Raw genomic sequence first — 27,330 nt, forward strand, 5'->3', positions numbered from 1 at the left:
ATTCAGTAGAACAGGAAATTCGGTGGAATGGGAAAGGGTTTCACATGAACAACAAAAAAATATATAGTAAAAGCAAAAGCAGTACTAAACAGCTCTCCTTCTTTAGCAGTACTCCCCATCTTTTATTTTTAGAATTGTGGGGAAATACCTTACACCTTCTAAGAACAAAACCCACCTTCACTTCCATAACTGCCTTTATGGAATAATAATCCAGAGATGAAAATTATCAATCTATTAAGATTATAACAGAGTGATTCACAAAGCAACTCTTTAGGATATTTTAAATAGAAAAAATTATATTCTGATATTTTTGTAAACCAGTAATCTTTAAGCAAAAGACTGTTCTAAAATAAAGCTATCAGTATTACTGTCTTCTTATATAGGAAAACAACTGTGCTAGGTACTGTGGCAGATACAAAGAAATGTAAACACTTGGTTCATATATATGAAAAGATAGACGAAATAAAGTAGTATGGAACATGGTGCTATTGAATCAATACCATCTAGACTCCTTGCTAGGGTTTGAAGTCAAACTTAACTTAAATTTCCAGGATATGTATTCCCTGTTCTCTGACAATCAGAAAATTTTACCTATATCCCAATCATCTGACATTATTCGACAGATTATTAATGGTGGATTCCCTCAATGATAATGCAAGTTTACTTATTTATTTTTTACTATGATGATAATTTGTTTGGTTTGAGACTTAAAACTTTCTAAGAATCCAAATCTTCTTTCCCTATCTAACACGTGCTCACACTGCATCATCACCATTTTTTATAAAGCATTTTCATAGATTTCAACTTATTTAAGACTCGCAAGAGTCCTGTGGCTAGTCAAGATGGACATCATTTATTTTTTCTAATTTACTAATTAGTCACCTGAGGCTCAAGTGAGTCACTATGCCCAAATCACAGGAATATAACTTTTAAAGCAGGCACTAGACTCCAGGACTTCTAACTGCCAGTCTATTGTTCTTTACTACACAAGGATAGTAGAGAAGATAAAAATAAGTTGGGTTATAGGGCTTTTTTCCTACATAATTTATTATGTATAATAAGTTTATATACTCTTATATATATACTCTTAATATATATTAATCATATATTAATTATAATATATATATAATACTCTTAATTGTGTACACTCTTAATTATATACTCTCATATACTCTTCTTTTTTTTTTAAGATTTTATTTATTTATTTGAAAGAGAGAGATAACAAGTGGGCAGAGACTCAGGCAGAGAGAGAGGGAAGCAAGCTCCCTGCTGAGCAGAAAGCCTGATGCGGGACTCCATCCCAGGACCCTGGGATCATGACCTGAGCTGAAGGCAGAGGCTTAACCCACTGAGCCACTCAGGCGCCCCATTATATTCTGTATACTCTTATATACTATTTTTACATCATTTAAAATTTATAACATTTTAAATTCTATATCATTACATAATTAACAAAGTTGTTTAATCTTAATCTTTCATTTAAAAGGAGTAAAGAGTTCCTCAGAGAGAAAGCTTTAATTTTTAAAATATTTCTACACCAAAGTTTCATGCAACTTAAGTGGATAAATGCTAAAGGTAGGTGTGTTTACAAAACAACTGGAAGGAAAGAGATAATTAGAAAGAAAAAAAATCATATTTATCTAATTTGTATTTATTCATCTAAAATGAAACTACATTGCAATTATTGAACAAAAAGGATAGCTGTTCTCCAATAAAGTTATGAGGTTTATTAATGTTTTGTTTAGATAACAGTGCTTTAAACATGCAGGTACAAGAACCAGGAATTAGCTAGAATCAATTGGAGCTGTATTTGAAATCTAGAACCACTATTTACAAGATAGGTATCTTCTAGATTCATGAATAAGCAGTAAGTTCAAACCACATAGCACACTTCACAAATATACACTTTCAAAATAAGGAATATATGGAATAAAATTTTGAGTTGCTATGTCCATATTCTTACTGAAATTTTAATAATTTTCTGCTATGTCTTCATTCTACTTCTACAAATTACTACAAAATGACTTAAACATATAAAAACAATTAAAAAGGTGCATTGGGCTCAGATGGTAAATGATTTTCTTTCTCTTGTATACAAAAGGTTATATTATGTCTTTTGCAAGTAATTATTTCCCCAATTCTAAAAAAAAGAAAATCAAATTAAAAAATAAGTAACTGTATAATCATTTCTTTCTCTATTTTTACTTGACTTAAAATATTGAATTGAAAAACTACAAAGTAGAAATTAGTAATAAAATCATTTGGACAATTTAATGGTTCTGAGATCCACAGTATTATTTTAGGGAAGGATTAGGTACTTTTCAATTCCAGAGTGCCTTTCCAATTATCTCAGTACTAAAAAACTTTTTAAAATTTTCAAACAAAATTAATTTACCTTGAGTAAAAGACTATAAGACCTGTTATGTAGCACTTTCTGGGAGATAGAAAAACACCTTTAAACTCAAGCAAATTAAAAAAAAAATCAAGCGAATAAAAACGGTGGCAATTCAAAGTGATGAGTGGCAATCTCTCCAAGTAAGGGAGCAAGAAAGTCTTTATTGTTATTAATACCATGCTGCCTTTGGCAAAGTATTTATTCATTAACTGATGTAGCAAAATAATATATACAGTACAATTTGTAATAACATGCTTTTCTAAATGTAAATCATATTAATATAACCAAAGAATTAGTATGTGATCAGACTTTAACAATAAGTAGAACAAGAACAGTTTATATGTATTCTCTTATTTAATCATCACAGTGATCCTTTGAGGTAAAAGTTATTATAATCAACATTAATAGCAATAGGACTATGAATAAAAAACTAACAAGTATTTAGCTAGTAATTTGAAGAGTCAGGATTAGAACCCTGGTCCATTTGATGCCAGTGTCAGAATGCTTTCTCTCTATACCAGTTTTCTCAAGTTGTGGTCAGAGACTTCTGGGGATCTTCAAGACCCTCTAGGGGTACACATACTCAAAGCTGTTTTCACAATAATACTAAGGTATTTTTTATTCTTTGCAAAGCCACTGGTGGATAAAACTGCTGGTACCTTATTAAAAATCAAGGTCATGGCACTAATGTGTAACAGATTCCTGTGAAAAGTTTAAAATTAATAATTTTATTAAGTACCTTTTTAAATGTTTCATGAGACAAAATGGGAAGTATGCCTAAAACACATATTATGTTGAATTATAAAGATTGTTTTTAGAAAAAGCACTTGGGCAATCATTTGAGATGTGAGTTAAGGCAGGTGCTTTTTTTCCCCCCAAGAATACATTTTTTTTTCCTTGCAAGCATGACATATAAACAATTATTTTTCCCAGGCTTTCATATTAGGCAACTAGTCCTCAAAAATGAATGAAGTGAGCCTGTCACTTCAAGAAAAAATTCTAGCAGTCAGGTGAATATTGAAATTTTAGAAAACTTGTTTTGGCCACTGCGAGCTTGGCAGTTTTCCAATACTTAATGATTTTTTTGGATGACATCAATGGTCATATTAATGAATGTGATTTTTAAAAAAATATTGTATAATGAAATGTTTCATAGTTAGATCTGCATAATTCAGTGAACCAATATTTTAAATGACCAACACATGACATTACAAAATCATGTGTGGGTAAAAGCCAAAGTGCAAGATACACTGATCAATTTGAATGAAACAGAGTATGAAAAGTTCATTGGTATGGTTTTAGATTTTACCTTGCAACTAGGCTTTAAGAAACTACCACTGTCTGAAAAAGTCCTTTGCCAATTATATGTCTGTATAAGTCCTAATTTTCTTCATACACTTCAACCAAAACAATGATTCACAACAGATTGAATTCAGAAGCAGATATGAGAATCTAGCTTTCTTCGATTAAACAGAGATTGCAAGGGGCGCCTGGGTGGCTCAGTGGGTTAAGCCGCTGCCTTCGGCTCAGGTCATGATCCCAGGTCCTGGGTTCGAGCCCCACATCGGGTTCTCTGCTCAGCAGGGAGCCTGCTTCCTCCTCTCTCTCTGCCTGCCTCTCTGCTTACTTGTGATTTCTCTCTGTCAAATAAATAAATAAAATCTTTAAAAAAAAATAAACAGAGACTGCAAAAATATAAAATAACACCACTCCTCCATTATTTATTTGTTTATTTATTTGTTTATTTATTTTTGAAAGCAATTATTTTTCAGAAAAATACATTATTGTGGTTAACATGCAGTGGCTTTGCTGTCATTTTAAAACAAATTAATATATAAATATTTTTCAAATGTCTTAGTAAATATTGGTAGATATAACCCACATAAACAAAACTCTTTGGTATCCTTGATCCCTAAGAGGTCTCAAGATCAAAAAGTTTGAAAACCACCGCATTATCCCATACTTCCTTTCACTTGTCTCTCAACCAGTAGAAAGATACATTAGATTGGCAACAGACTGGGGGAGATTCAAGTGAGGATTTACTAAGAGAAACTTGCTGGGTATTTGACTTGTGTATATGTGTTCTTAGCAAGAAGTTACCAAAATATTATTTTATCATTCCTGTGAAATTAATAAGTCTTTGATTTCTAAGATGACAGCCATTTCTGAAAGGTAATTAAACTCTCTTGGGAGAAAAGTGGCTCAATAAGCCATTTGTCTTCAGGGGCCTTAACGAATCCAAAGTCAGTAGAATGGGATTTGGACTAATATTGGGGACTTCATAGCAGTAGCCAGATTTTGTCTGGCTGGACTAGAACATTTTGTCTAGATGGATTAGAACAGGTCAGTGGGGACGCCTGTAATGGGAGATCCTAAATAAGGTACACTTTCCTAATTTATCCTATAACCATATCTTGATAAAATCTAAAAATCTCATTACCAGTAGTCTCTTCTTTAGATTAAAATCTAAAATTTCTTTCTGTAGCATTAACAATATGAAGACCAGGAATAAATGAAAGAACAAACAAACAAAATAAACAAATAAATATATAAATATATAAATATCTTTGAACAATCCTTTCATACTTTCTGTTAGTACAAACTCAGCTGAATATACATTTTGAAAAGGAAGGAGAAAATCAGTAGTAGGATAGCATCCATTAAGACTGCAGTTAAATGACCATGGTTTTGCCAGCATACCTGCTTATAACTGAATTTGTTAGCTTTATCTTTAGCAGTGACAGTAGGTTCAAAAGGCACATGTAGTACTGAGATACAGCCCTTAACATTAATGGCCACCTGACAACTTTTCATAATTTGCAAGCTGAATGCTATTCATAGCATTTTAGAAAGTAGTTTCCTTAAGAATGAAGAAACACTTTCATGTTCTCATTTCAAAGTCCACATATATTTTCAGAAGCAGAAACATACACCAAGACAAAAATGATAAAAATCACCCTGGCCCCAATTTTGCCAAATACACATTACTCACCGTATTTATATGGAAATCACATAACTACCGTGACATATATAATCTAAGCATCACATCAGTGCACAGTATTCCTAACTATTCAAGCTACGACAGTGCTCAATATTCAGAGTTCTGTGACCCACAGCAAATGGAAAGGAGCCAGAAATCACAATCTTTCCCTGCAACCGGAGCCTACATTTCAATGATGCAAGATTAATGAAGGCTTACTTTGATAGGATTAGTTACTGAGTAGGAAACTCTGTTCATGATCTTATTACAAAAGTGCCCACCCCTGCCCTTGATGAACCTAGCCTGTACTGTTAGAGGTGCAGAAAGTCACCTAAGTAATTATTTTAAAGGTAGAACACTGAAGATAGTAATTCAAGGAAAAAATAAAGACAAAAACAAAAACACGCTGCATATACAAACTACTAAATGCAACTAAAAATATGTGATTATTAATAGAGTAAGAAAAATGTTAGAAAAATTTTCCATTTGATCACATGCTTTCCACCACTATCCACTGTCAACAATCTCCATATTAAAAATATCAAATCTGTTTTCAAAACTAAATTTAAAAATAGTCTCAAAATTATCTACAGACTTGAGAAATAGGCCAACAAAATACATCAAACCAAAAAGAAACAAGATAAAATATTTCAAAAATAACAATCTTCTGTTAACATTTTCACTTTGTTAAATACCTTTCATTTTGCTTATTTGCTGAGACAAGAGAATAGTTGAACAAAGCAAATTTTCTCCAGGTTAAAATATATTCTCCTTTCCCTCATTTTTCTTTGTTTACTCTAGGATTCTCAGTAGTGAAAGATCTATTCTCTAGAGGATGTTTGGAAATATAATGTTGAGTCACTTTTTAGAAATACATGCCAGGCTTTAGTTGTCACCATAATTAGGGGACTACTACAGCCAATCAGTGGATAGGGGCCAGCAAGGTTCAGCATTTGCCATGTGCTAGACATTCTCATCACACAAGGAACTGTCCCCCATCCCACATGACTTATAAATATCTCATAAGATTAATCACAGTACATAAATAAATCAATATTACTTCATAATAAAACCAGTATTAAAGAATTTTTATAAGAAATTACACAAAACACCCCATTAATTATAGGAGGGGGTCATAATAAAGAGGGCAACAGAAATCAAAGATAGCATATATAAAGTATTGAATTATTAACTCACTCTATATAGTAGCACATTTAACAAACTCCAGTGTACTCTCCACTAAGACTTAACAAAGATTAACACCTTGTGACAATTGTTTTGGATATCTTAGAAATCAAAATAATGCATAATCAATAGAACGGAAGGCCTCTTTGAACCACTCCTCAATTCTAATTTTTTTCTTTTTTAAGTATCATGTTTTGTACTTTCCGTAACTTCTGTAAAAATTCCTTCCTAGGGGTGCCTGGGTGGCTCAGTGGGTTAAGCCACTGCCTTCAGCTCAGGTCATGATCTCAGGGTCCTGGGATCGAGCCCCACATCGGGCTCTCTGCTCAGCCGGGAGCCTGCTTTCCCCTCTGCCTGCCTCTCTGCCTACTTGTGATCTCTCTCTCTCTGTCACATAAAAAAATTAAATTTAATTTAAAAAAAAAAATTCCTTCCTAGATGTAAATAATGAATATGACACTCCATATTTAGGTCTTCTAGTTGATCTAGAACTTACTTTTATATACTGTATGAACTTGGCTTTGATTCCCACCTCCCCTCCATGTAGTTACCCAATTGTATCAGGGCCATTTATTCAATAACCCATTCTTTTTAATTTATTTATAGAGCCATCTCTGTCACATACCAAAATCTATTATGGGTGGGTCTGTTTTGTGGGTTTTGTTTTGTTTTGTTTTGTTTTGTTTTTGTTTTACTGGTTTATATAACTGCATTAGTTTTCTTTTGGTTAATATGTGCCTGACTTAAGTTTTTTATCTCCTTTTTTGACTAATATCCTTAAATTTTTATCTCATAAATAGCATACAGATGGATTTTTTTTAATGCCTAAAAATTTCCTTTATTAGGCAATCTAATTAGCTCACATTCTATGATCTTTTTATGCTTTTACAGGATTGTCTGACTTTTCTTTACTGCATATCCCCACATCCCCCATTGATTTAGAAGTTCTACATTCTCTATTTTCTTAATAATTACCATTAAAATTTTAATATGCATCCTATACATCTACATTTCCTGTGAGTGGAGACCCTGACTACTCTTTGTTCTGGATTATATTTTCCAAGGCTGTTTTTATATAAACATATTGGAAAATGTATGTATGGTTAGAAAACCAAAGATGCTAACACTCCTGCTGCTTGCTATGCTATGAGTGATAATGTCGTTTGTCTCTGACCCAGGAGTCCTGGGTTTTCTGCCAGTGCCCATGAAACCGTAACAGGCTCAATCATTAGCTTTTTTTTTTTTTTTAAAGATTTTATTTATTTATTTGACAGAGAGAGATCACAAGTAGACGGAGAGGCAGGCAGAGAGAGAGAGAGAGAGAGGGAAGCAGGCTCCCTGCTGAGCAGAGAGCCCGATGCGGGACTCGATCCCAGGACCCCGAGATCATGACCTGAGCCAAAGGCAGCGGCTTAACCCACTGAGCCACCCAGGCGCCCTCAATCATTAGCTTTTAAGTAGAGTGAAAACAAATCCCAGATCTGAAAAGATCTCTGACTTAATGCCTAAGTATAATGAGTATTTTTACTTTCCCCTCATACAACACAAAACATTACAATATTTTTAAGCTGAGTTCTCACCTGCTCTTATCTTTTATAATATTGCTAGCTAAAATTTTATTTCTATTCATCTATTAGCCTTTTTCAAGTTAATTTTATGTATAAATATTTAATAGTAATTGTATAATTAGATTTATAAGCTTGTGAGGATTAGATGAGTAGTTTATTTAAAGAGGGTGGAGGAGTGCTTGGGTAAGCACTTAGTATATGTTTGCATTATTATGTTCTAACAATGTTTTTTGCTCACCCTTTTATACCATACTCATTCAGAGTTTAATTTTTCTGATTAACTAAAGCAAATACAAATTATATATTTCCTTTTTTGAGTCCTTTCTTAATACTATCTATATTCATGAGTGTGTCTAAAATTTTTAGTCAGGCTGTCTTGGTAATTCCACACATGATTTTCCGCATAAATGTTTTTTGTCAATTTACAACATTGCCTGACCCAACGTCATATTCTGTTTACTACTGAGAACAATTAGGTCCTTTCAAGAGAGTTCTTCAAAAATAATTATCTCTTCTTTTAGTCTATGTCTTAGCTATCAGTACTTTTTTCCCTCAAATATCTTATTCCATTACCAACTTGGCAGTCAGCTCCTCTATAATTTTTTCAACTCCTGCCATCATAGTTAATGTAGTTTTGTATTATATCTCCCATAATGTGAAGCAAGAAAGGTGGGGTTATAAAAAATGTATACTTAATATGATAATATGTATACTGGTTAATTTTTTTACAAGGTCTTTTATCTCCATTTAATTATAGAGCTTGTCCTTATTTTATTTGTTTCCTAATCTGTATATGTACTTTTTGGAGCCTTCACTGAACAAACCATGTACTCAAATAAAAGGTATTTCTCCAGAAGCCTAGAAGCAAATGACACTGTAAATGTTGAGGATAGTTACTACAGGCCTGATCACATCACACAGTTATATATATCACAATACAAAGAGCAATGAACTAGGAGTAAGTGTGTCTATGTTTTAGTTTCTACTCTCCAATGGAAGATGAACTAGACTATGCGCAGAGGGTTGTCAAATGATGTAAGTTAAAATTTTAGTTCTGTGACTAATTAGTTTTGTTATCTTCTCAAACACTGTATTTCTCAGTTAAAAATGCTGAAATTATCTGCTTCATATGCCTTGCAGGTTTATTTTGAGACTCAAGTGAAATAATGTTTATGAAAGCATTTTTAAACTTCAAAGCACTCTGCAAGTATTTATACTATAAGTATTATTGTTAACACTTCAAATAGATTAGTTGAGTGTTAATATAAACATTTTTCATTTCTAATCTTACCATCAATAAACTGGTCCCTTAATATGAGACATAAGAAGAAAGGCATGATCAGGAAACAAAGATAAGTTAAGATGGAATAAGGAGAACTCTATCTCAAAAATGTTTTTTTGAGGTTAATAAAAAGCTATGATACTATTCTCCAAAACACTTCTAATAGAGGTTTGACTGCATATCACACACCACAGATGAGTAACAGGCTAATCATGGCTAATCTTTAAGAGTCAACTCTCACTTTTGGGTTGATATGGACTATTAAGAAGCTAATGAAGTAAGCTAAAATCTGGCAAAGCTTCTGAGGTTAATATATCAAGAAAAACACAGAAGTAGCTACTTAAAAATTCACTAAAGTTCAAATTTCCTACTTCTTCAAAAGCAGGCCTATCATAAAATCCATGTGAAAACCCTTACAGCACAGTTTAAAACAACACTCAAACTAAAAGCTTTTTCAAAAAAATTTGATAGTGCCAAAAAATATAAAATAACATACTTTTCCTTTACTTAAAATGAGAATATGGAAGGTAATCACACAAACTTTATAAAAGAAGGCTATAATTAGTCACAGAAACTTGTTCAGCTACACGGATTTCTTATGACAACACAACTTTAAAAACAGTACTCTTTTGTGTTACCAGTGTTTGCTTTATTTTTTACCTAGGTTCTATTAATGTCCCAAGTACTTACATCTGGGATAAATCCAATCTCATTGAGATGATTGCTCAGCTCTGGATCATGGAATGCAATCATCTGTGAGAACACGGTCAGATACTCTGAAATGAAAATAAAGTTTAAGACAAGCACCATTTTTACAGAATACTTTAAATAAAGGCATTAAATTCATATAAATTTGTTTTATTTACATTTTGAATGATATTTAATTTTTTCCATGAAGAAAATATATTTTAGTAAGCTAATTTTATCACCATTTTAATCACTTACTGCTAATTATTAAACATACCAAGAAACTATGGCACAACTTACTTTCTACCTTCTGAACTACTGGTTCATTTCTTAAATCATGGATTACACACGTGGTATTTTCCTACTAAATTCATCATATGTTTTCTCTCACAATATTAAATCTGTCTTGCATTTATTGTATATTCAGAAAGTGGAACAGATACTTAAATAAGGAACAACACTTTATAAGCCATCACAAGTAGAACAATTATGCTTTAATTTTTTTTTTAAGATTTTATTTATTTATTTGACAGAGAGAGATCACAAGTAGGCAGAGAGGTAGGCAGAGAGAGAGGGGGAAGCAGGCTCCCTGTGAGCAGAGAGCCCGATGCGGTACTCGATCCCAGAACCCTGAGATCATGACCTGAGCCGAAGGCAGAGGCTTAACCCACTGAACCACCCAGGCACCCCTTTAATTTTTTTATATATATACAGATATAGGCATTTGTTTCAGTTCTAATGTACTTCCATCTAAGGTTCTACATTACCCTATTTAGGAATAAGAATTAGCAAAATCTTAATCCAAAAATAGGCACATAGTACACAATTAAAAATACCTGTTGTTGATTCTAATCCTACTGTAATTCATAAATTTCAGTTAAAATATGAGGAATATTTCCTTATTTTCTCCATTCCTTCAACAAATTGCTTTTCTTGTCAATTTACTCACTATGTTCTAACCTGAAAAAGATTCTGGCAACCCTCAGCTCAAGGGCAAGTAAACCATACTTTTACAAAGCAAAAAGACAAAATTAACACATATTTTAGGAAGCTCAACTTTTTTTTTCTTTTTGAGATTAAATGACAATAACTCCATAAAATGAATAGAATGCTGCCTTACTTAAATCTAATGGTTACTATGAAGACAAATAATAATAAAGGATTGAATAAATATGACTTATTTTTGGTAGTTAAGAACAGAGGGCTCAGGGAGGTTTCATGATGTATTTAGTATTATTCTCTAAGAAAGAGCCAAGCTCATAATTCCTAATGGTGTTTTTCCTGCTGTGCCAAAAAGAGGCATTATTTCAAAAGAGCAAAAAGTGTGAGTTGTAGGAATATTGGAGAATATGGTAAGAAAAATTCCAGGTTATCCGTGTCTTTCTGAAGGAAGACAGACATTCATTTTTTCCCAGGGATTCCCCTGGATAGGGTATGGAAGATGCTGAGGAATTCAGCATGATGATGGAATGAGACATTTGTAATGCAGAGAAGAGAAAAAGACTGAGATGGGAAATTTTTAAGCTTGTTTTCAACTGCAGTTTCATTATGTGAATAAACTGTACCTTGTTATATTTGGTTCAAAACAATAGTTCTTTTAAGGAAATAAGAGCTATATAAAATTACATTTTAAAACTTTGGCAAATCAATCATCAAAACTGTTATCCTTTATCAAATAAGGTCAATACTTCAACTACTAGTATTGTAATTTCTGAGCCATCTCCCATATTCAAATCTACACTGCAGTTAGATGTCTGTAAATATGGCTCTTATATGCTGTCACATGATAAAATAAAGTACTTCCCATATCTTTAAAAAAATGACAATAACTCAATGAATCTTTTCTCTTAATAACTTCAACTCCTTCTTCCAATAAAGTAGGAGATCAAACCAATTATTTGGTAAAATAACCTATAAAAATAATGCCTGTTTTTGTTTTTTTTTTAGTTTTTAAAGTACCTTATTTTTCATATTTCCAGAAATAGTACTAAGTCCTTGACAACCTGTCAGTATAAGTAGCCTTCTCCTCTTTTCCTCAATGGAAACTTTGCTTCTATTGGGTGTTTTATGTAAGCAATGAATCACGAAATTCTACTCCTGAAACTAATTTTATAGTATATGTTAACTAAGGAATTTAAGGAAAAACTTCAGAAAGAAAAAAAAAAAAAAACCACACAATAAAACCCCCCCAACCTTGATCTAATGACAATGCATTTTATAATTATTTACCTATAAGCAATGATACATTTTGTACAAAGAGAAGCAGCAAAAATTCTAGAAAAGACTAGGCGGTGCTGTATTCAAGACCATGATAAAGCTGATTTCTGGATCTAATTTGAGCTTTTACCCATGGGTGTTGGGTAAAGAATAGGCATTTAATCAATATTTTTATTGATTTGATGTTTACTCTATAGCAACAGAATTCATTCTATCTATCCACTGTCTTGACTCTTCTTCTAAGAACAAGAAAGACACAATTCACATCAGCTTCAAGATTTACAGATTGAAGTGAAAACTCGTTGGATCCCAATATCTCAGGGAACTTCTGGGTCTAACTTTCGCTTATTTATCTTTTTTCTACTTCTAATTAGCAATAGTATGTTTACAGTCCTAATTTATCTAGAAACTAGAGGTATGTAACATCAATAATCACAAGCATTCATCTATATGTTGATGAAAATATATAGTAACTTTTAAAAAGTACACTTCATTTTAAACTAGAAAGTCATGCCTCAGGCAATTCCCCACAGCTATGCTCTAGTTTACTAAATATCATTCTTATCTTAGCCTGATAAAAGATAATCACTATGTGGTATTACATGGCTGAGTAAGAATGGACTGAGAAAACCTAATTCATAATGAAAACATATTCCTTGCATTCTGCCAAATATTCATAGTGGATTTATGATACATGATATGTGTTATAATTGCATATGTATACATAAAATACACACAAATACATATGTATTTTTATAAAATACACACAAGTATGTATATCTTTATATATTATATACTACCTATCATCTCATTGAAATATAAGTCATAAGGCTGGAAAAAGTTTTGGTTGCTCAAGACAGGCTTTGGAATGAGATATACTATGGTTTGTTATATTCAGAACAATTTTTTTAAAGATGGGATATGGTGGAATTGATGAAGTCAGCACTATGTGATATTTTAAGTTATTTCAAAATATACTTAAAAGATCTGGGGAGTAAATTTTTAAAAATTGAAATGTAAATGTCCTTTGATTTATAAATCAACTTCAGATAATTTAAGGGTAGTTCAGAAAAACAGAACAGTAGTCAAAATAAAGAATTTCAAGGATATTACTGCTGACTTAAAATGTTCACAGGACATTTTAATTGTGATTTCTAATAATGAAGATATACATCTGAGCCATAATATAACCCCCTACATAGTATTTTCTAACAAACAGGTGACTATGTAAGGTTAAATGTTATATTATTCTTTAAAGACAATCAAGATCGGAGGGGAGGAGCAAGAAGGCAGAGGAGTAGGAGACCTAATTTTCATCCTTGGTCCCAGGAATTCTGCTGGATGGTTATTAAACCATTCTGAACACCCATGAAATCCACAGGAGACTGAAGAAAAGAATAGCAATTCTATGAACAGAAAAGCATCCACTTTCTGGAAGGTAGGATATGTGGAGAAGTGAATCCAAGGTGATATTTGAGAAGACAGAATGCGGGGAGAGGGAGCCTCCATCAGCTGGCTACCAGCAAGGGATAGAGCAGTAGAACACAAAATCAGAACTTTTAGTTAGAAGTCTGCTCCACTGAGGGATGTTGCTCCACTGGCTAAGCAGGGGTGGAATCCTTGCTGGGACAGTGTGGTCTCAGGACCCTCAGAGGGCAGAAGGTATACTGGAGCAAATTATGGCAGAGAAAAACCCTAATTTGGGGAAGGAAACAGGCATCAAAATCCAGGAGGCATAGAGAACCCCCTCAAAAATCAATAAAAATAGGTCAATACCTCATCACCTAACAGTAAAACTTACAGGTCTCAGAGACAAAGAGAAAATCCTGAAAGCAGTTCAGGACAAGAGGTCTATAAACTACAACAGTAGAAACAATAAATTGGAAGAAGACCTATCCACAGAGACCTGGCAGGCCAGAAAGGACTGGCATGACATACTCAGAGCACTAAACGAGAATATGTAGCCAAGAATATTATATTCAGCTAGGCCCACGGAAAAGAAGAGGAGAGATAAAGAGCTTCCAGGACAAACAAAAACTAAAAGAATTTGCAAACACCAAACCACTCCTACAGGAAATACTGACAGGGGTCCTATAAGCAAAGAGAGAGCTTAAAAGTAACAGACCAGAAAGGAACAGAGACAATATACAGTAATAGTCACCTTACAGGCAATACAATGGCACTAAATTCATATCTTTCAGTAGTTACCCTGAATGTAAATGGGCTAAATGCCCCAATCAAAAGACACAAGGTATCAGAATGGATTAAAAAACAAGACCCATCAATATGTTATCTTCAAGAGACTCATTTCAGACCCAAAGATACCAACAGAGTTAAGGTGAGGGGGTAGAAAACCATTTACCATGCTAATGGACATCAAAAGAAAGATGGGATGGCAATCCTTATATCAGACAAATTAGATTTTAAACCAAAGACTATAATAAGAGATGAGGAAGAACTTATCATACTTAAAGGGTCTACCCAATAGGAAGAGCTAACAGTTTTAAATATCTAGGCCCTTAACATGGGAGCAGCCAATTATATAAACCAATTAATAACAAAAGCAAGGAAACACATTGGCAATAATACAATAATAGTATGGGACTTTAACACCCCACTCACTGAAATGGACAGATCATCTAAGCAAAAGATCAACAAGGGTATAAAGGCTTTATTTATTTTTTTAAATTATTTTAAAAAGATTTTATTTATTTATTTGACAGACAGAGATCACAAGTAGGCAGAGAGGTAGGCAGAGGGAGAGAGGAGGAAGCAGGCTCCCTGCTGAGCAGAGAGTGTGACATAGGGCTCCATCCCAGGACCCTGGGATCATCACCTGAGCCAAAGGCAGAGGCTTTAACCCACTGAGCCACCCAGGCACCCTGGGTATAAAGGCTTTAAATGACACACTGGGACCAGACTGACTGCACAGAGATATTCAGAACATTCCATCCCAAAGCAACAGAATACACATTCTTCTCTAGTGCACATGAAACATTCTCCAGAATAGATCACATCCTGGGTCACAAATTAGGTCTCAACCTGTACCAAAAGTTTAGGATCATTTCCTGCATATTCTTAGACCACAATGCTCTGAAACTCAAACTCAATCACAGGAAGAAAGTTGGAAAGAACTCAAATACATGGAGGCTAAAGAATGAATAGGTCAACTAGGAAATTAAAGAAGATTTGAAAAAATTCATGGAAAAAATGAAAATGAAAACACGACTGTTCAAAATCTTTGGGACACAGCAAAGGTGGTCCTAATAGGAATATAGAAACCCTTTCTCAAGAAACAAGAAAGGGCTCAAATACATACCCTAACCCTACACCTAAAGGAGCCAGAGAAAGAACAGCAAATAAAGCCTAAACCTAGCAGGAGAAAAGAAATAATAAAGATCAGAGCAGAATTCAATGAACTAGAAACCAAAAGAACAGTAGAACATATCAATGTAACTAGGAGCTGGTTCTTTGAAAGAATTAATGAAACTGCTAACCCCCTGGCCAGACTTATCAAAAAGAAAAGAGAAAGGACCCAAATGAATAAAATGAATGAAAGAGGAGAGATCACAACCAACACCAAAGAGATAAAAACAACGATAAGAACACATTATGAACAACTATATGAACAACATCCATAAGAACAACTATACGCCAGCAGATTAGACAATCTGGAAGAAATGGATGCATTCCTAGAGACATATAAACTATCAAAACTGAACCAAGAAGAAATAGAAAACTTGAACAGACCCATAACCAGTAAGGAAATTGAGACAGTAATCAAAAATCTCCCAGCAAAGAAGAGCCCAGGGCCAGATGGCTTCCCAGGGGAATTCTACCAAACATCTAAAGAAGAATTAATACCTATTCTTCTGAAACTGTACCAAAAAACAGAAATGGAAGGAAAACTTCCAAACTCATTCTATGAGGCATTACCGTGATCCCCAAACCAGACAAAACCCCATCAAAAAGGAGAATTATATTGATGCAAAAATTCTCACCAAAATACTAGCTAGTAGGATTCAACAGTACATTAAAAGGATTATTCACCACAACAAAGTGGGATTTATTTCTGGGCTGCAAGGTGGGTTCAACATCTGCAAATCTATCAGTGTGATACAATACATTAATAAAAAAAGAACAAAAACCATATGATACTCTCAATAGATGCAGAAAAAGCATTTGACAAAGTACAACATCCTTTCTTGATCAAAATTCTTCACATTATAGGGATAGAGGGTACATACCTCAATATCATAAAAGCCATCCACAGCAAGTGTCATTCTCAATGGGGAAAAACTGAGAGCTTTCCCCCTAAGGTCAGGAACATGGCAGGGATGTCCACTATCACCACTGCTATTCAACACTGTACTAGAAGTCCTAGCCTCAGCAATCAGACAACAAAGGAATAAATGACATCCGAATCAGCAAAGAAGTCAAACTCTCACTCTTTGGATGATATGTTTCTTTATGTGGAAAACCCAAAAGACTCCACCCCAAAACTGCTAGAACTCATACAGGAATTCAGTAAAGTGTCAGGATATAAAATAAATGCACAGAAATCAGCTGCACTTCTATACACCAACAGCAAGACAGAAGAAAGAGAAATTAAGGAGTTAATCCCATTTGCAATTGCCCCCCAAACCATAAGACACCTAGGAATAAATCTAACCAAAGATGCAAAGAATCTATACTCAGAAAACTACAGAGTACTCATGAAAGTAATTGAGGAAGTCACAAGGAAATGGAAAAATGTTCCATGCACATGGATTCGATGAACAAATATTGTGAAAATGTCTATGCTACCTAGAGCAATCTATACATTTAATGCAATCTCTATAAAAATACCATTAACTTTTTTTCAAATAAATGGAACAAATAATCCTAAAATTTGTATGGAACCAGAAAAGAACCCGAATAGCCAGAGGAATGTTGGAAAAAGAAAATGAAAGCTGTTGGCATCACAATTCCGGACATCAAGCTCTATTACAAAGCTATAATCATCAAGACAGTATGGTACTGGCACAAAAATAGACACATAGATCAATGGAACAGAAGAGAGAGCCCAGAAATGGACCTTAAACTCTATGGTCAACTAATCTTTGAAAAAACAGGAAAGAATGTCCAATGGAAAAAAAGACAGCCTCTTCAACAAATTGTGTTGGGGAAATTGAGACAACCACATGCAGAAGAATGAAACTGGACTACTTCCTTACACCACACAGAAAAACAGACTCAAAATGGATGAAAGACCTAAATGTGAGATGGGAATTTATCAAAATCCTTGAGGAGAACACAGGCAGCAACCTCTTCAACCTCAGCTGCAGCAACTTCTTCCTAGAAACATTGCCAAAGGCAAGGGAAGCAAGGGCAAAAATAACTGTTGGGACTTCATCGAGATAAAAAGCTTTTGTGCAGCAAAGGAAACAGTCAACAAAACCAAAAACCAACTGACAGAATGGGAGAAGATATTTGCAAATGACATAACAGATAAAGGGCTAGTATTCAAAAATCTATAAAGAACTTATCAAACTCAATATCTGAAGAAAAAATAATCCAATCAAGAAATGGGTAGAAGACATGAACAGACATTTCTGCAAAGAAGACATCCAAATGGCCAACAGACACATGAAAAAGTGTTCAGCATCACTTGGCATCAAGGAAATACAAATCAAAACTACAATGAGATAGGGGCGCCTGGGTGGCTCAGTGGGTTAAATTCTCTGCCTTCAGCTCAGGTCATGATCCCAGGGTCCTGGGATCGAGCCCCACATCCGGCTCTCCACTTGGTGGGGAGTCTGCTTCCCCCTCTCTCTCTCTGCCTGCCTCTCTGCCTACTTGTGATCTCTCTCTCTGTCAAATGAATAATAAAATCTTAAAAAAAAAAACTACAATGAGATAGCACCTCACACCAGCCAGCATGGCTAAAATTAACAAGACAGGAAATGACACATGTTGGCAAGAATGTGGAGGAAGGGGAACCCTCCTACACTATTGGTGGGAATGCAAGCTGGTGCAGCCACTCTGGAAAACAGTATGGAGGTTCTTCAAAAAGTTGAAAATAGAGCTCCCTACAACCTAGGAATTGTACTACTGGGTATTTACCCCAAAGATGTATGTAGATTCAAAGGGGCACATGTACCCCAATGTTTATAGCAGCAATGTCCACAATAGCCAAGCTATGGAAAGAGCCTAGAAGTCTATCAACAGACGAATGGATAAAGAAGATATGGTATATATACACAGTGGAATATTATGCAGCCATCAAAAAACCTGGAATCTTACCATTTGTAACGGCTTGGATGAAGCTCTTAGAGGGTATTATGCTAAGTGAAATAAGTCAATCAGAGAAAGATAAATAACATATAATCTCACTGATATGAGGAATTTGAGAAATAAGACAGAGGGTCATAGAAGAAGGGAGGGAAAAATGAAACAGGACAAAACCAGAGAGGGAGACAAACATTAAGAAATTCTTTTTTTTTTTTTTTTAAAGATTTTATTTATTTATTTGACAGACAGAGATCACAAGTAGGCAGAGAGAGAGAGAGGAGGAGAAGGCAGGCTTCCCGCTAAGCAGAGAGCCCGATGCGGGGCTCGATCCCAGGATCCTGGGATCATGACCTGAGCTGAAGGCAGAGGCTTTAACCCACTGAGCCACCCAGGCGCCCCAAGAAATTCTTAATCTAAGGAAACAAACTGAGGTTTGCTGGAGTGGAGTGGAGTGGGAGGGATGGAGTGGCTGGGTGATGAACACCGGGGAGGGTATGTGCTTTTGGGAGTGCTGTGAATTGTGTAAGACTGATGAATCACAGACCTGTATCTCTGAAACAAATAATACATGATACATTAAAAAAAAATTAAATGAAAGGAAATGAAAGGAAAAAAAAAAACATCAATATTTTTCGAAAATCTCCCTTAGACTTCAGGTGAAGTTTAATATCACACTAATGCACAAAACCACGTCTAATATACTTTTTTTGTGTGTTTTAATGAGACTTTATACCTTTTAGTTTTCTGCAATGAGATATAAAATAAAAAGTCTTTTTCCCTTTTAATCTTTTCAAATTAAAAAATTCGTATACGTCTCGTTTAAAACAGTTTCTTAATTCATTACATACTTTTAAATGACAGTGTAAGGCTTTTGTGTGACACTACCATATTTTTGTACAGCTATTTATAAATAAGTCATCTGTTTTCAAAAACAATTTCATAAAATGGATACAAGATGAAATTTCAGTAAGTTCCCACATATGGGTATCCTTACTTTTTCCTTTCTAAGTAGTCTTTCTTCTTTCATTGCCTTAGATCGGGTAAGGAGAAGGTGAAGGATGATAGGGGAGAGATTTAAAGCAAAAGATTTCCTCAGCTCACAAATCAAAAATAGCATTCTTGGTTCTAAAAGTTCTGTAACTATATGTTATTTTCCATTAGGCATTGAAGACGCTAAGTGTATGTAAATATGCAGAGAGTCATAAATCTCTGGTCAAATAAAATGTGCCTAAGCTAATTCATTTGGTGCCATTTGGACGCATAGCACTCAAAAGAAGTCAAAGTTATTTTACTGCAAATGAACCCAAATTAGATTATCTCACATTACAAAGTTTGCCAGTTGTAAAATTTGGCTTGCTATCTAAAACAAGCATCAACCTTTATGTCAAAAAGAAAAGAGGTGGGTTCAAAAGAAGAGAAAGATAATTTTCAGGCCTATACTTGTCAGCTATTTTTTTTTTTTTTTTTTTTTTTTTTGGTTCACATACCCTGCTCTGGTAAATATACAAACAAGCTCACTCAACAGTTTTCATACTATTTCTATTAAAGGCAGAACATTTTCAGTCTCAGGAAAAAACTCTTAGTTACAAGATGTAAGACATTCTGGAAAACAGCAAGGTTGTAAGTTCAATGTATTTCCTACTCTCTCCCAATATGCTATCATTAAAGCCATCCATGACAAAGATGTTTATTCAACCCAAAACAAGCAATGCACTGTTTTCCCAAATGCATATCCCTTTAGGTGAAATTGTGTATCTCCCTCTCTTTTTTTTTTTTTTTAAAGATTTTATTTATTTATTTGACAGACAGAAATCACAAGTAGGCAGAGAGGCAGGCAGAGAGAGAGAGGAAGGGAGGCTCCCTGCTGAGCAGAGAGTGCGATGCGGGGCTCAATCCCAGGACCCTGAGACCATGACCTGAGCCGAAGGCAGAAGCTTAACCACTGAGCCACCCAGGCGCCCCTCCCTCTCTTTTTCTTATTGTTTGATGAGAAAGGAGATTTATATTTTAATCCTATTTTGACAGCTGGCCTTTAGACTCCAACTTTAGTCTATCTTCCTTCTTCCTTCTCTCCTCAAAAACTTACTCAATATCTGTGTGCAGCGTGACCATACATCCTGATTACATGGAGAGTTCCAGTTGCCACCTGTAGGTGCAGTGTCTGGCGCAGTTAGTGTGCCTTTTAAACTCTAAAAAATACCCCATCCTAGCTAAGTGGTGTACTACATTAGAGACATTACAGAGAAGATACCATCCTTTTCCCCAACGGATTTAGAAACATATACAGGAAAACAGAATATTGGTAAAATTTTCATGCAATTTTATTTCCTAGGTTTATATGGTATTTCTTTCTCCCTTCCCCTTTCGGATTTGTAGAAACCACATTTTCCAATTGTCCAAGCGTGAATATGCCTTAGTTTTGTAAACAGTACAAGAGGGACACCTGGGTGGCTCAGTGGGTTAAGTGTCTGCCTTCAGCTCAGGTCATGATCCCTGGGTCCTGGGACTGAGTCCAGCATCGGGCTCCCCGTTCAGCGGAGAGTCTGTTTCTACCTCTCCCTCTGCCTGCTGTTTCCCCTGCTCTCTTGCTCTCTCTCTCTGGCCAATATGTAAAATCTTTCTAAAAAAATAAGTAAACAGCACAAGAATGTTTAAAGTTGTAGCAAAATTCCAATGGCTGTTTTGGTGGACAACATATAGCAGAATGACTCTGAAGTAGAATAGTTTAAAAGTTTATAGGCCAATTTTCTAAGTTGTTCCTTTCTTAATTGAAAAAAGACATAAATGTATATGTAAGAACCTATTTAGCCAGAGCGCTTCCATCTGGTTAAACAATAACTTTATTGTTTATACAGTAAAACTTAAACTGTCCCTGCCCCCCTTCTCCCCAGGGGACGTACTGAAAAACAAGTCCTGGAAACCAGTCCCAGGTAACAAAGCCCAAATACAAGGGTGGGTCAGGCCAGGTGGAGACATCCGATCAATGGGGGGGGGGGGGGCGCATACTGTCTCCCTAGCTACCAAGGAGTAAGGGCCCTGCCCTTTGGGTGCTGTTTGGGCACCAATTCTGACCAAGGTGATAGACTAGTTCAAATGTCTACTATAGGGCAAACTGTAATTCAATTGGTCACTTATGTGTGACCTAACATGACTATGCAGCTTTCTCTGTGTCTTACAATCTCATTGGCCACATGTGCATGGCCAGGCCCAACCACATGGCCTTTGCCCTTAAAGGCTAGTCTGTAAGGCAGAGAGGTGTCGTGCTCTCTGTAAGAGGCGTGGCCCCGGCCGGTTGGTTTGATTCTTGATGCTTGGCACGGAATAAAGCTTTGTTTGACCTTCGCTTTGTATCAGTCTCGCTCCTTTAATCACCGACCCATTAGTGGGGGACCTTTCAGTATAGCTGGGTTTTCCATATAGGATTAGTTCCCTTTTTTTTTTTTTAAAGACTCTATTTATTTGACAGAGAGAGAGAAATCGCAAGTAGGCAGAGAGGCAGGCAGAAAGAGGGGAGGAAGCAGGCTCCCTGCAGAGCAGGGAGCCCGATGTGGGGCTCGATCCCAGGACCCTGGGATCATGACCTGAGCAGAAGGCAGAGGCTTTAACCCACTGAGCCACCCAGGTGCCCTTAGTTCCCATTTTTAATAATTAAATGGCTGCCTTTCTTCGCTGGCCTAAAGGTGCCTTTTTTTTCTCTTCAATAGCCTAAGGTACGTCTGTCCTGCAAGTTATAAGCCTGTTTTTCCAATATCTCTGCAACTCTAACCAATCTATCCCTTTCAGATCCCTCCACCTTTTTCAATCCAGCTGGCACTCTAAGGTTCTGAGTCTAAGAGTAATTTTAAGGATCTTAGTTTAGAAGTCCAACCTTGAGCTGCTTAACCAGTATATTTTTTAAAAAATTCCTGTGTATTGATACTTTATCAACTCAATAGTAACATTACTGGGGATTAATTTGATAGTGTCAAAAATGATAAAGACATTTCATTTAGGCTAGAAGTAAATTTTTTATCTTCTTAAAAATGTCTGCAGGTAACAAGTTAATAGGATCATGGTAAACAAACAAAACAGGGTACTTTGACTAAACAGATAATTTTTGTCTCTTCTGTAAGAGGCAAAGCATTTTAGAGTGTTATGAATATGTAAATACTGTATTTTATGAAAAATTTTAAAATAAGAAACTTCCACATTCTATTAGTATATAATTATAAAAACAAATAAATAACATTTAAAAGTGCTATCCAATATAGAAACTGGTTTCTGTAGAGACAATTCAATGACTCAATGAATATGCAATTCTGCAAATAGCTGTTGAGTTGATTGATTTCATATGATATACAGCTTTTTCAAATTTTATGGGGGGAAAAGTGTGCATGTGTTATTGATGCTAATCAAAAATCAATGTCACTTTGAAGTTTAAAGCTAAAAATACTACATAACAAAAGGGGAGGGGAGGACACACGAAGGAAAACAATAAAGTGAGAGCCGAATATTTCTAATTCTAAGCCTAAAATAAACATTTTGAAGAAAAATAAACAACTGTTCTTCCATAAACTTTAGTAACCAATAATCAGCATCCTGTTTCATCCCATCCTTCAGCTTTTTTTGGCCTTCAGGCATCAGATTTGACTACTGGTTATTTTATCAACCTATTCTGGACTTTTTTACTACAGTTCTCTTCCTTGTTGTGTCTTAAGGATTTCTTTCTCCCTTTTGCCAAGCAAATTCCTACTCTAATTTCAAATTCATCAATAAATATCACCTTTCATGAAACCTTTCTAGACATGCTCTCTCTTTCCTTTGCTACCAAAAAGAAAAGAAAATTTGAAAAAAAAAAAACCACAAAATAACTTCCCCAATTCATCCTCTGTGCTAATATAGCAGTATGTATATTTATTTCATTGACTTAAGTAGTTATTTTCATATTTACTTCCTATATTACACTATGAAATCCCTTGGAAAAGGACTGAGTGTTAATTACCTTAGGAACTTCTATTAAGTAGTGCCTGGCATAGAGTCAGTGCAGAGCAATTACTTATTATTTTTTTTTAAGATTTTATTTATTTATTTGACAGAGAGATCACAAGTAGGCAGAGAGGCAGGCAGAGAGAGAGGAAGGGAAGCAGGCTCCCCGCTTGTGCAGAGAGCCCAATGCGGGGCTCGATCGCAGGACCCTGGGATCATGAACTGAGCCGAAGGCAGAGGCTTTAACCCACTGAGCCACCCAGGCGCCCCCTGAATTACTTACTTGAAATTGCTTTTTTTCTTTTTCTTTTTTGAAACTGCTTTTTTCTTATATAACATATGGTCAATACAAAAACTGAACAAATAGACACCTTGTTTATTGTCTCTTGGGAAAATATACAGGTTCATCGTAATATTAAAGAACATTTATTGCAGCTTTGAAAAGTTTTAAGATTAGTTACCAATTCAAGATTTCAAACACAAATTCATAGAAATTATACATGAGAAAATATTAACATTAACAAAAATAAACTTTAAGTAATTGTATAGTCTTTTAATTATAATATTAAATGTTAAAATGTATTACTGATTAATCTAACAAATTAAGAGTGGTTTTTGCCTTTCTGACTAAGTCCAAATTCACGTTGTGGATATTATGGTTTCTCTTGTACTTACATGAAACAAGATCTTGTCTTGCTTATTTGTATAATAAGCCTTTTAAAAGTGTATTTAAAAAGTTTGCAGCTAAAAAGTATAAGAACTTACCTTTTTCAAGTTGGAAGTTCATTATCAATATAAAATATATACATTCATCTGTATTTTAAAACAATTACTAGAAAAATGAAACTAAATTTTTAGAGGTAAATCCTTTCTGTATTTTGAAATAGGAAACTATAAAGAACCAAAAAAAAAAAACCCGAATATAATAGAAGCTATGTAATATGGGCCTCTGAGAGCTAGCCAATTCATTTTATAAACTCTGTTTTTTGTTTTATTATTACATCATATTAGTCACCATACTTTTTTTATTATATAAATTCTGTTTTGATCGCTTTTATTTGAGGATTCTCCAAATATCTTCATCTTTCTTAAAGTACAGTAATCTGGCTAGGCACTATGCTTTAATAGAAGCCTGATAAATTTGGGAAAAGATGTTTTCCAGGCTTTATATAGGAAAGTTCAATTAATATTATGGGTTCATGTTAGCTTTAAAAATAATAGCATTATTTCTGACTTTACTTAACTAAAGATTAAGGAATCACATTTTGTGATGCACAAATACTTACATGAATATTTTCTATCTTTAATCTTTTCAGTTTGTTTTGGTCACTATTTGGTAAATTATTTGCATCGTATAGTCTCTGAAATCTCTTGGTATCATTCAAGGTGTTACTAAATCCACTCATTTTGGATTTTGCTGGAATCTTAAAGAGTATACTGCCAATTATATAATAAACATTACTGATAAAGGTAATAAGGAAACTATGAATAAGTATTGAACATATCTCAATAAGATACAAGATATACTCTTATAATACATAACTTCATAAATTCCCAGAAGTTGACATTACATGGCTCTTGAAGTTGGATGGCTTTACTAAATTAACATAAAAGCAAAGAGCAACTTCCTTCCTATAAAACATGTTTGTCTTTGGTTATAGTAGTCATTAGAAAAATACCGTAATTCTTTATGGACTTGGAAGAAAGACTAAACCTAATGGTCTCTTCATGGGTTTTAGTGATGGACTATTACCATATTTTATTGGGTCACAATTATAAATTTAATTTAGCATTGGTTATTTTTGACATAAGAACTTATTCTGTAAAAAGACAAGTAAAGACATTTGCTTACCTTGTATTACATGTGAGTTGTCTTTCAAGAAGAAGTTATACAGGTATTTGGGGATAAAAGCAGACATACATGCATAAGCCAAGGCTAAGAAAGAATAAGGCAAAGATATATAGCAAATTAGTTAATGGGGTAAATGGTCAGTAGTCACTCTGCACACGATCCTTGAATCTACTATTAAACAGAATAATGTTAACAATTGATGGAAACACAAAATTAAGTGGGAGAGAACCCTCTTTTAAAACAGAAAATATTTTGGATGACAAAAGATAACCATCCTAGTAATTTTTCAGTTTTGAATGAGTATGGCAATCTTTATCCCACAACATTAAAAACTTTATTATCACAACTTCATACTTAAAAAAAAATCTAAACTTGGTCATTATTAATGAGTCATACAGACCTCAAGATCCTTAATTTTTTTGATACAAACAAAAGAGTCTGAGAACTTTGGATTTAGGAGCTCTAGTCATAAACTGTTCTTTCAAACAAAGATCTCTTAATATTCTTGGATCAGAAAGTGTAATAATAGACTATGTTTAACTAAACATAGCAAAATCTCTGGTCTAGATTAATGAGTATTGATGTCAGAGAACAGTGCATTTTAAAAATCACTCAAATAGCGAAATTTTAGCTCTCTGGGATTATGCTATCTCTAGACTCAATTCCTGAAATCTCTGTAAATTCTGACCTGAAATAGAATTTATAAAAGATGGAAATCCAAGATTCAGACTTCTAGAGATTTATGCTATATAGGGTAGCAGCCTAGATGTGATATCATTAGTGATTAGAGTCAATTAAATTTAACAAATATTTTTTGAAAAACCTACTATAAAAGAGGCATTATAAGAGGAGGACAGAAAATTAAAAAGCTGTCATTAAAAAAAGCTTTTAACCTAAGAAAGGGTTACTATGTTAGTATATAAATAACTAAAATATAAAACATACACAAGATAAACTTCCAGAAATATAAGGTGCTGTATGAGTTCAAGAGGGAGAATAAGAAAAGTCTTCATTAAGAAACGATTGAAATGATCAATTTTGGGGAAAAAGACCACTATTTATTTCTTTACAAAGTGTTTAGAAAGTATACATGGACTAAAACTAGTTTCTAAAGAAGTCAAAATTTTTTCCAAAGTTCATTAAATGGCACAAAAGAAGATGAATTCATAATCAGATTCCCCTTAAATTTCTAGTCACTGTCTTGTTACAACTGAAACTCTAGTAATAAATTAATCTTTCACATCCTCTAAAATGAGTTTAACAGATTATTTCACAGAAGTTTACAGTATGTAGGGGTGCCTGGGCAGCTCAGTCATTAAGAATCTGCCTTCGGCTCAGGTCATGATCCCAGGGTCCCTGAATTGAGCCCCATATTGAGCTCCCTCCTCCATGGGAAGCCTAATTCTCCCACTCCCACTCCCCCTGTTTGTGTTCCTGCTCTTGTTATCTCTCTCTCTGCCAAATAAATAAAATCTTGGGGCACCTGGGTGGCTCAGTGGTTAAAGCCTCTGCCTTCAGCTCAGGTCATGATCTCAGGGTCCTGGGATCGAGCCCCGCATCGGGCTCTCTGCTCACAGCAGGGAGCCTGCCTCCTCCTCCTCTCTCTCTCTGCCTGCCTCTCTGCCTACTCATGATCTGTCTGTCAAATAAAAAAAAAAAAAAAATCTTAAAAAAATAAATAAATAAATAAAATCTTAAAAAAAAAGAAATTTATAATATCTACTAGGAAGAGATCAAGTACCTCACAACAAAAACAAAAACCTTGGGTGCCTTGGTGGCTTAGTGGGTTAAAGCCTCTGCCTTCAGCTCAGATCATGATCTCAGAGTCCTAGGATTGAGTTCTGCATCAGGCTCCCTGCTGAGCAGAGAGCCTGCTTCCCCCTCTCTCTGCCTGCCTCTCTGCCTATTTGTGATCTCTCTCTCTCT

The 27,330-nt window shown here is 34.6% G+C and overlaps 1 protein-coding gene across 4 annotated transcripts in view; it reads right to left on the reverse strand.

The window, feature by feature from the left end:
- TBCK (TBC1 domain containing kinase) overlaps nucleotides 1–27,330 on the reverse strand; it is a 210,630-nt gene that overhangs the window by 94,051 nt on the left and 89,249 nt on the right. For 3 of the 4 annotated variants that reach the window (XM_047718149.1, XM_047718150.1, XM_047718151.1), the window contains 2 exons: nucleotides 25,405–25,488; nucleotides 10,101–10,186 (listed from right to left, as the gene is read on the reverse strand). In XM_047718149.1, coding sequence (XP_047574105.1) covers nucleotides 10,101–10,186; nucleotides 25,405–25,488 — 170 coding nt within the window. The remainder of the gene's footprint in view (nucleotides 1–10,100; nucleotides 10,187–25,404; nucleotides 25,489–27,330) is intronic. The other variant, XM_047718152.1, reaches the window with a different exon arrangement.

Source organism: Lutra lutra, chromosome 2 (genome assembly GCF_902655055.1).
Source record: "Lutra lutra chromosome 2, mLutLut1.2, whole genome shotgun sequence".
Taxonomy (NCBI): domain Eukaryota; kingdom Metazoa; phylum Chordata; class Mammalia; order Carnivora; family Mustelidae; genus Lutra; species Lutra lutra.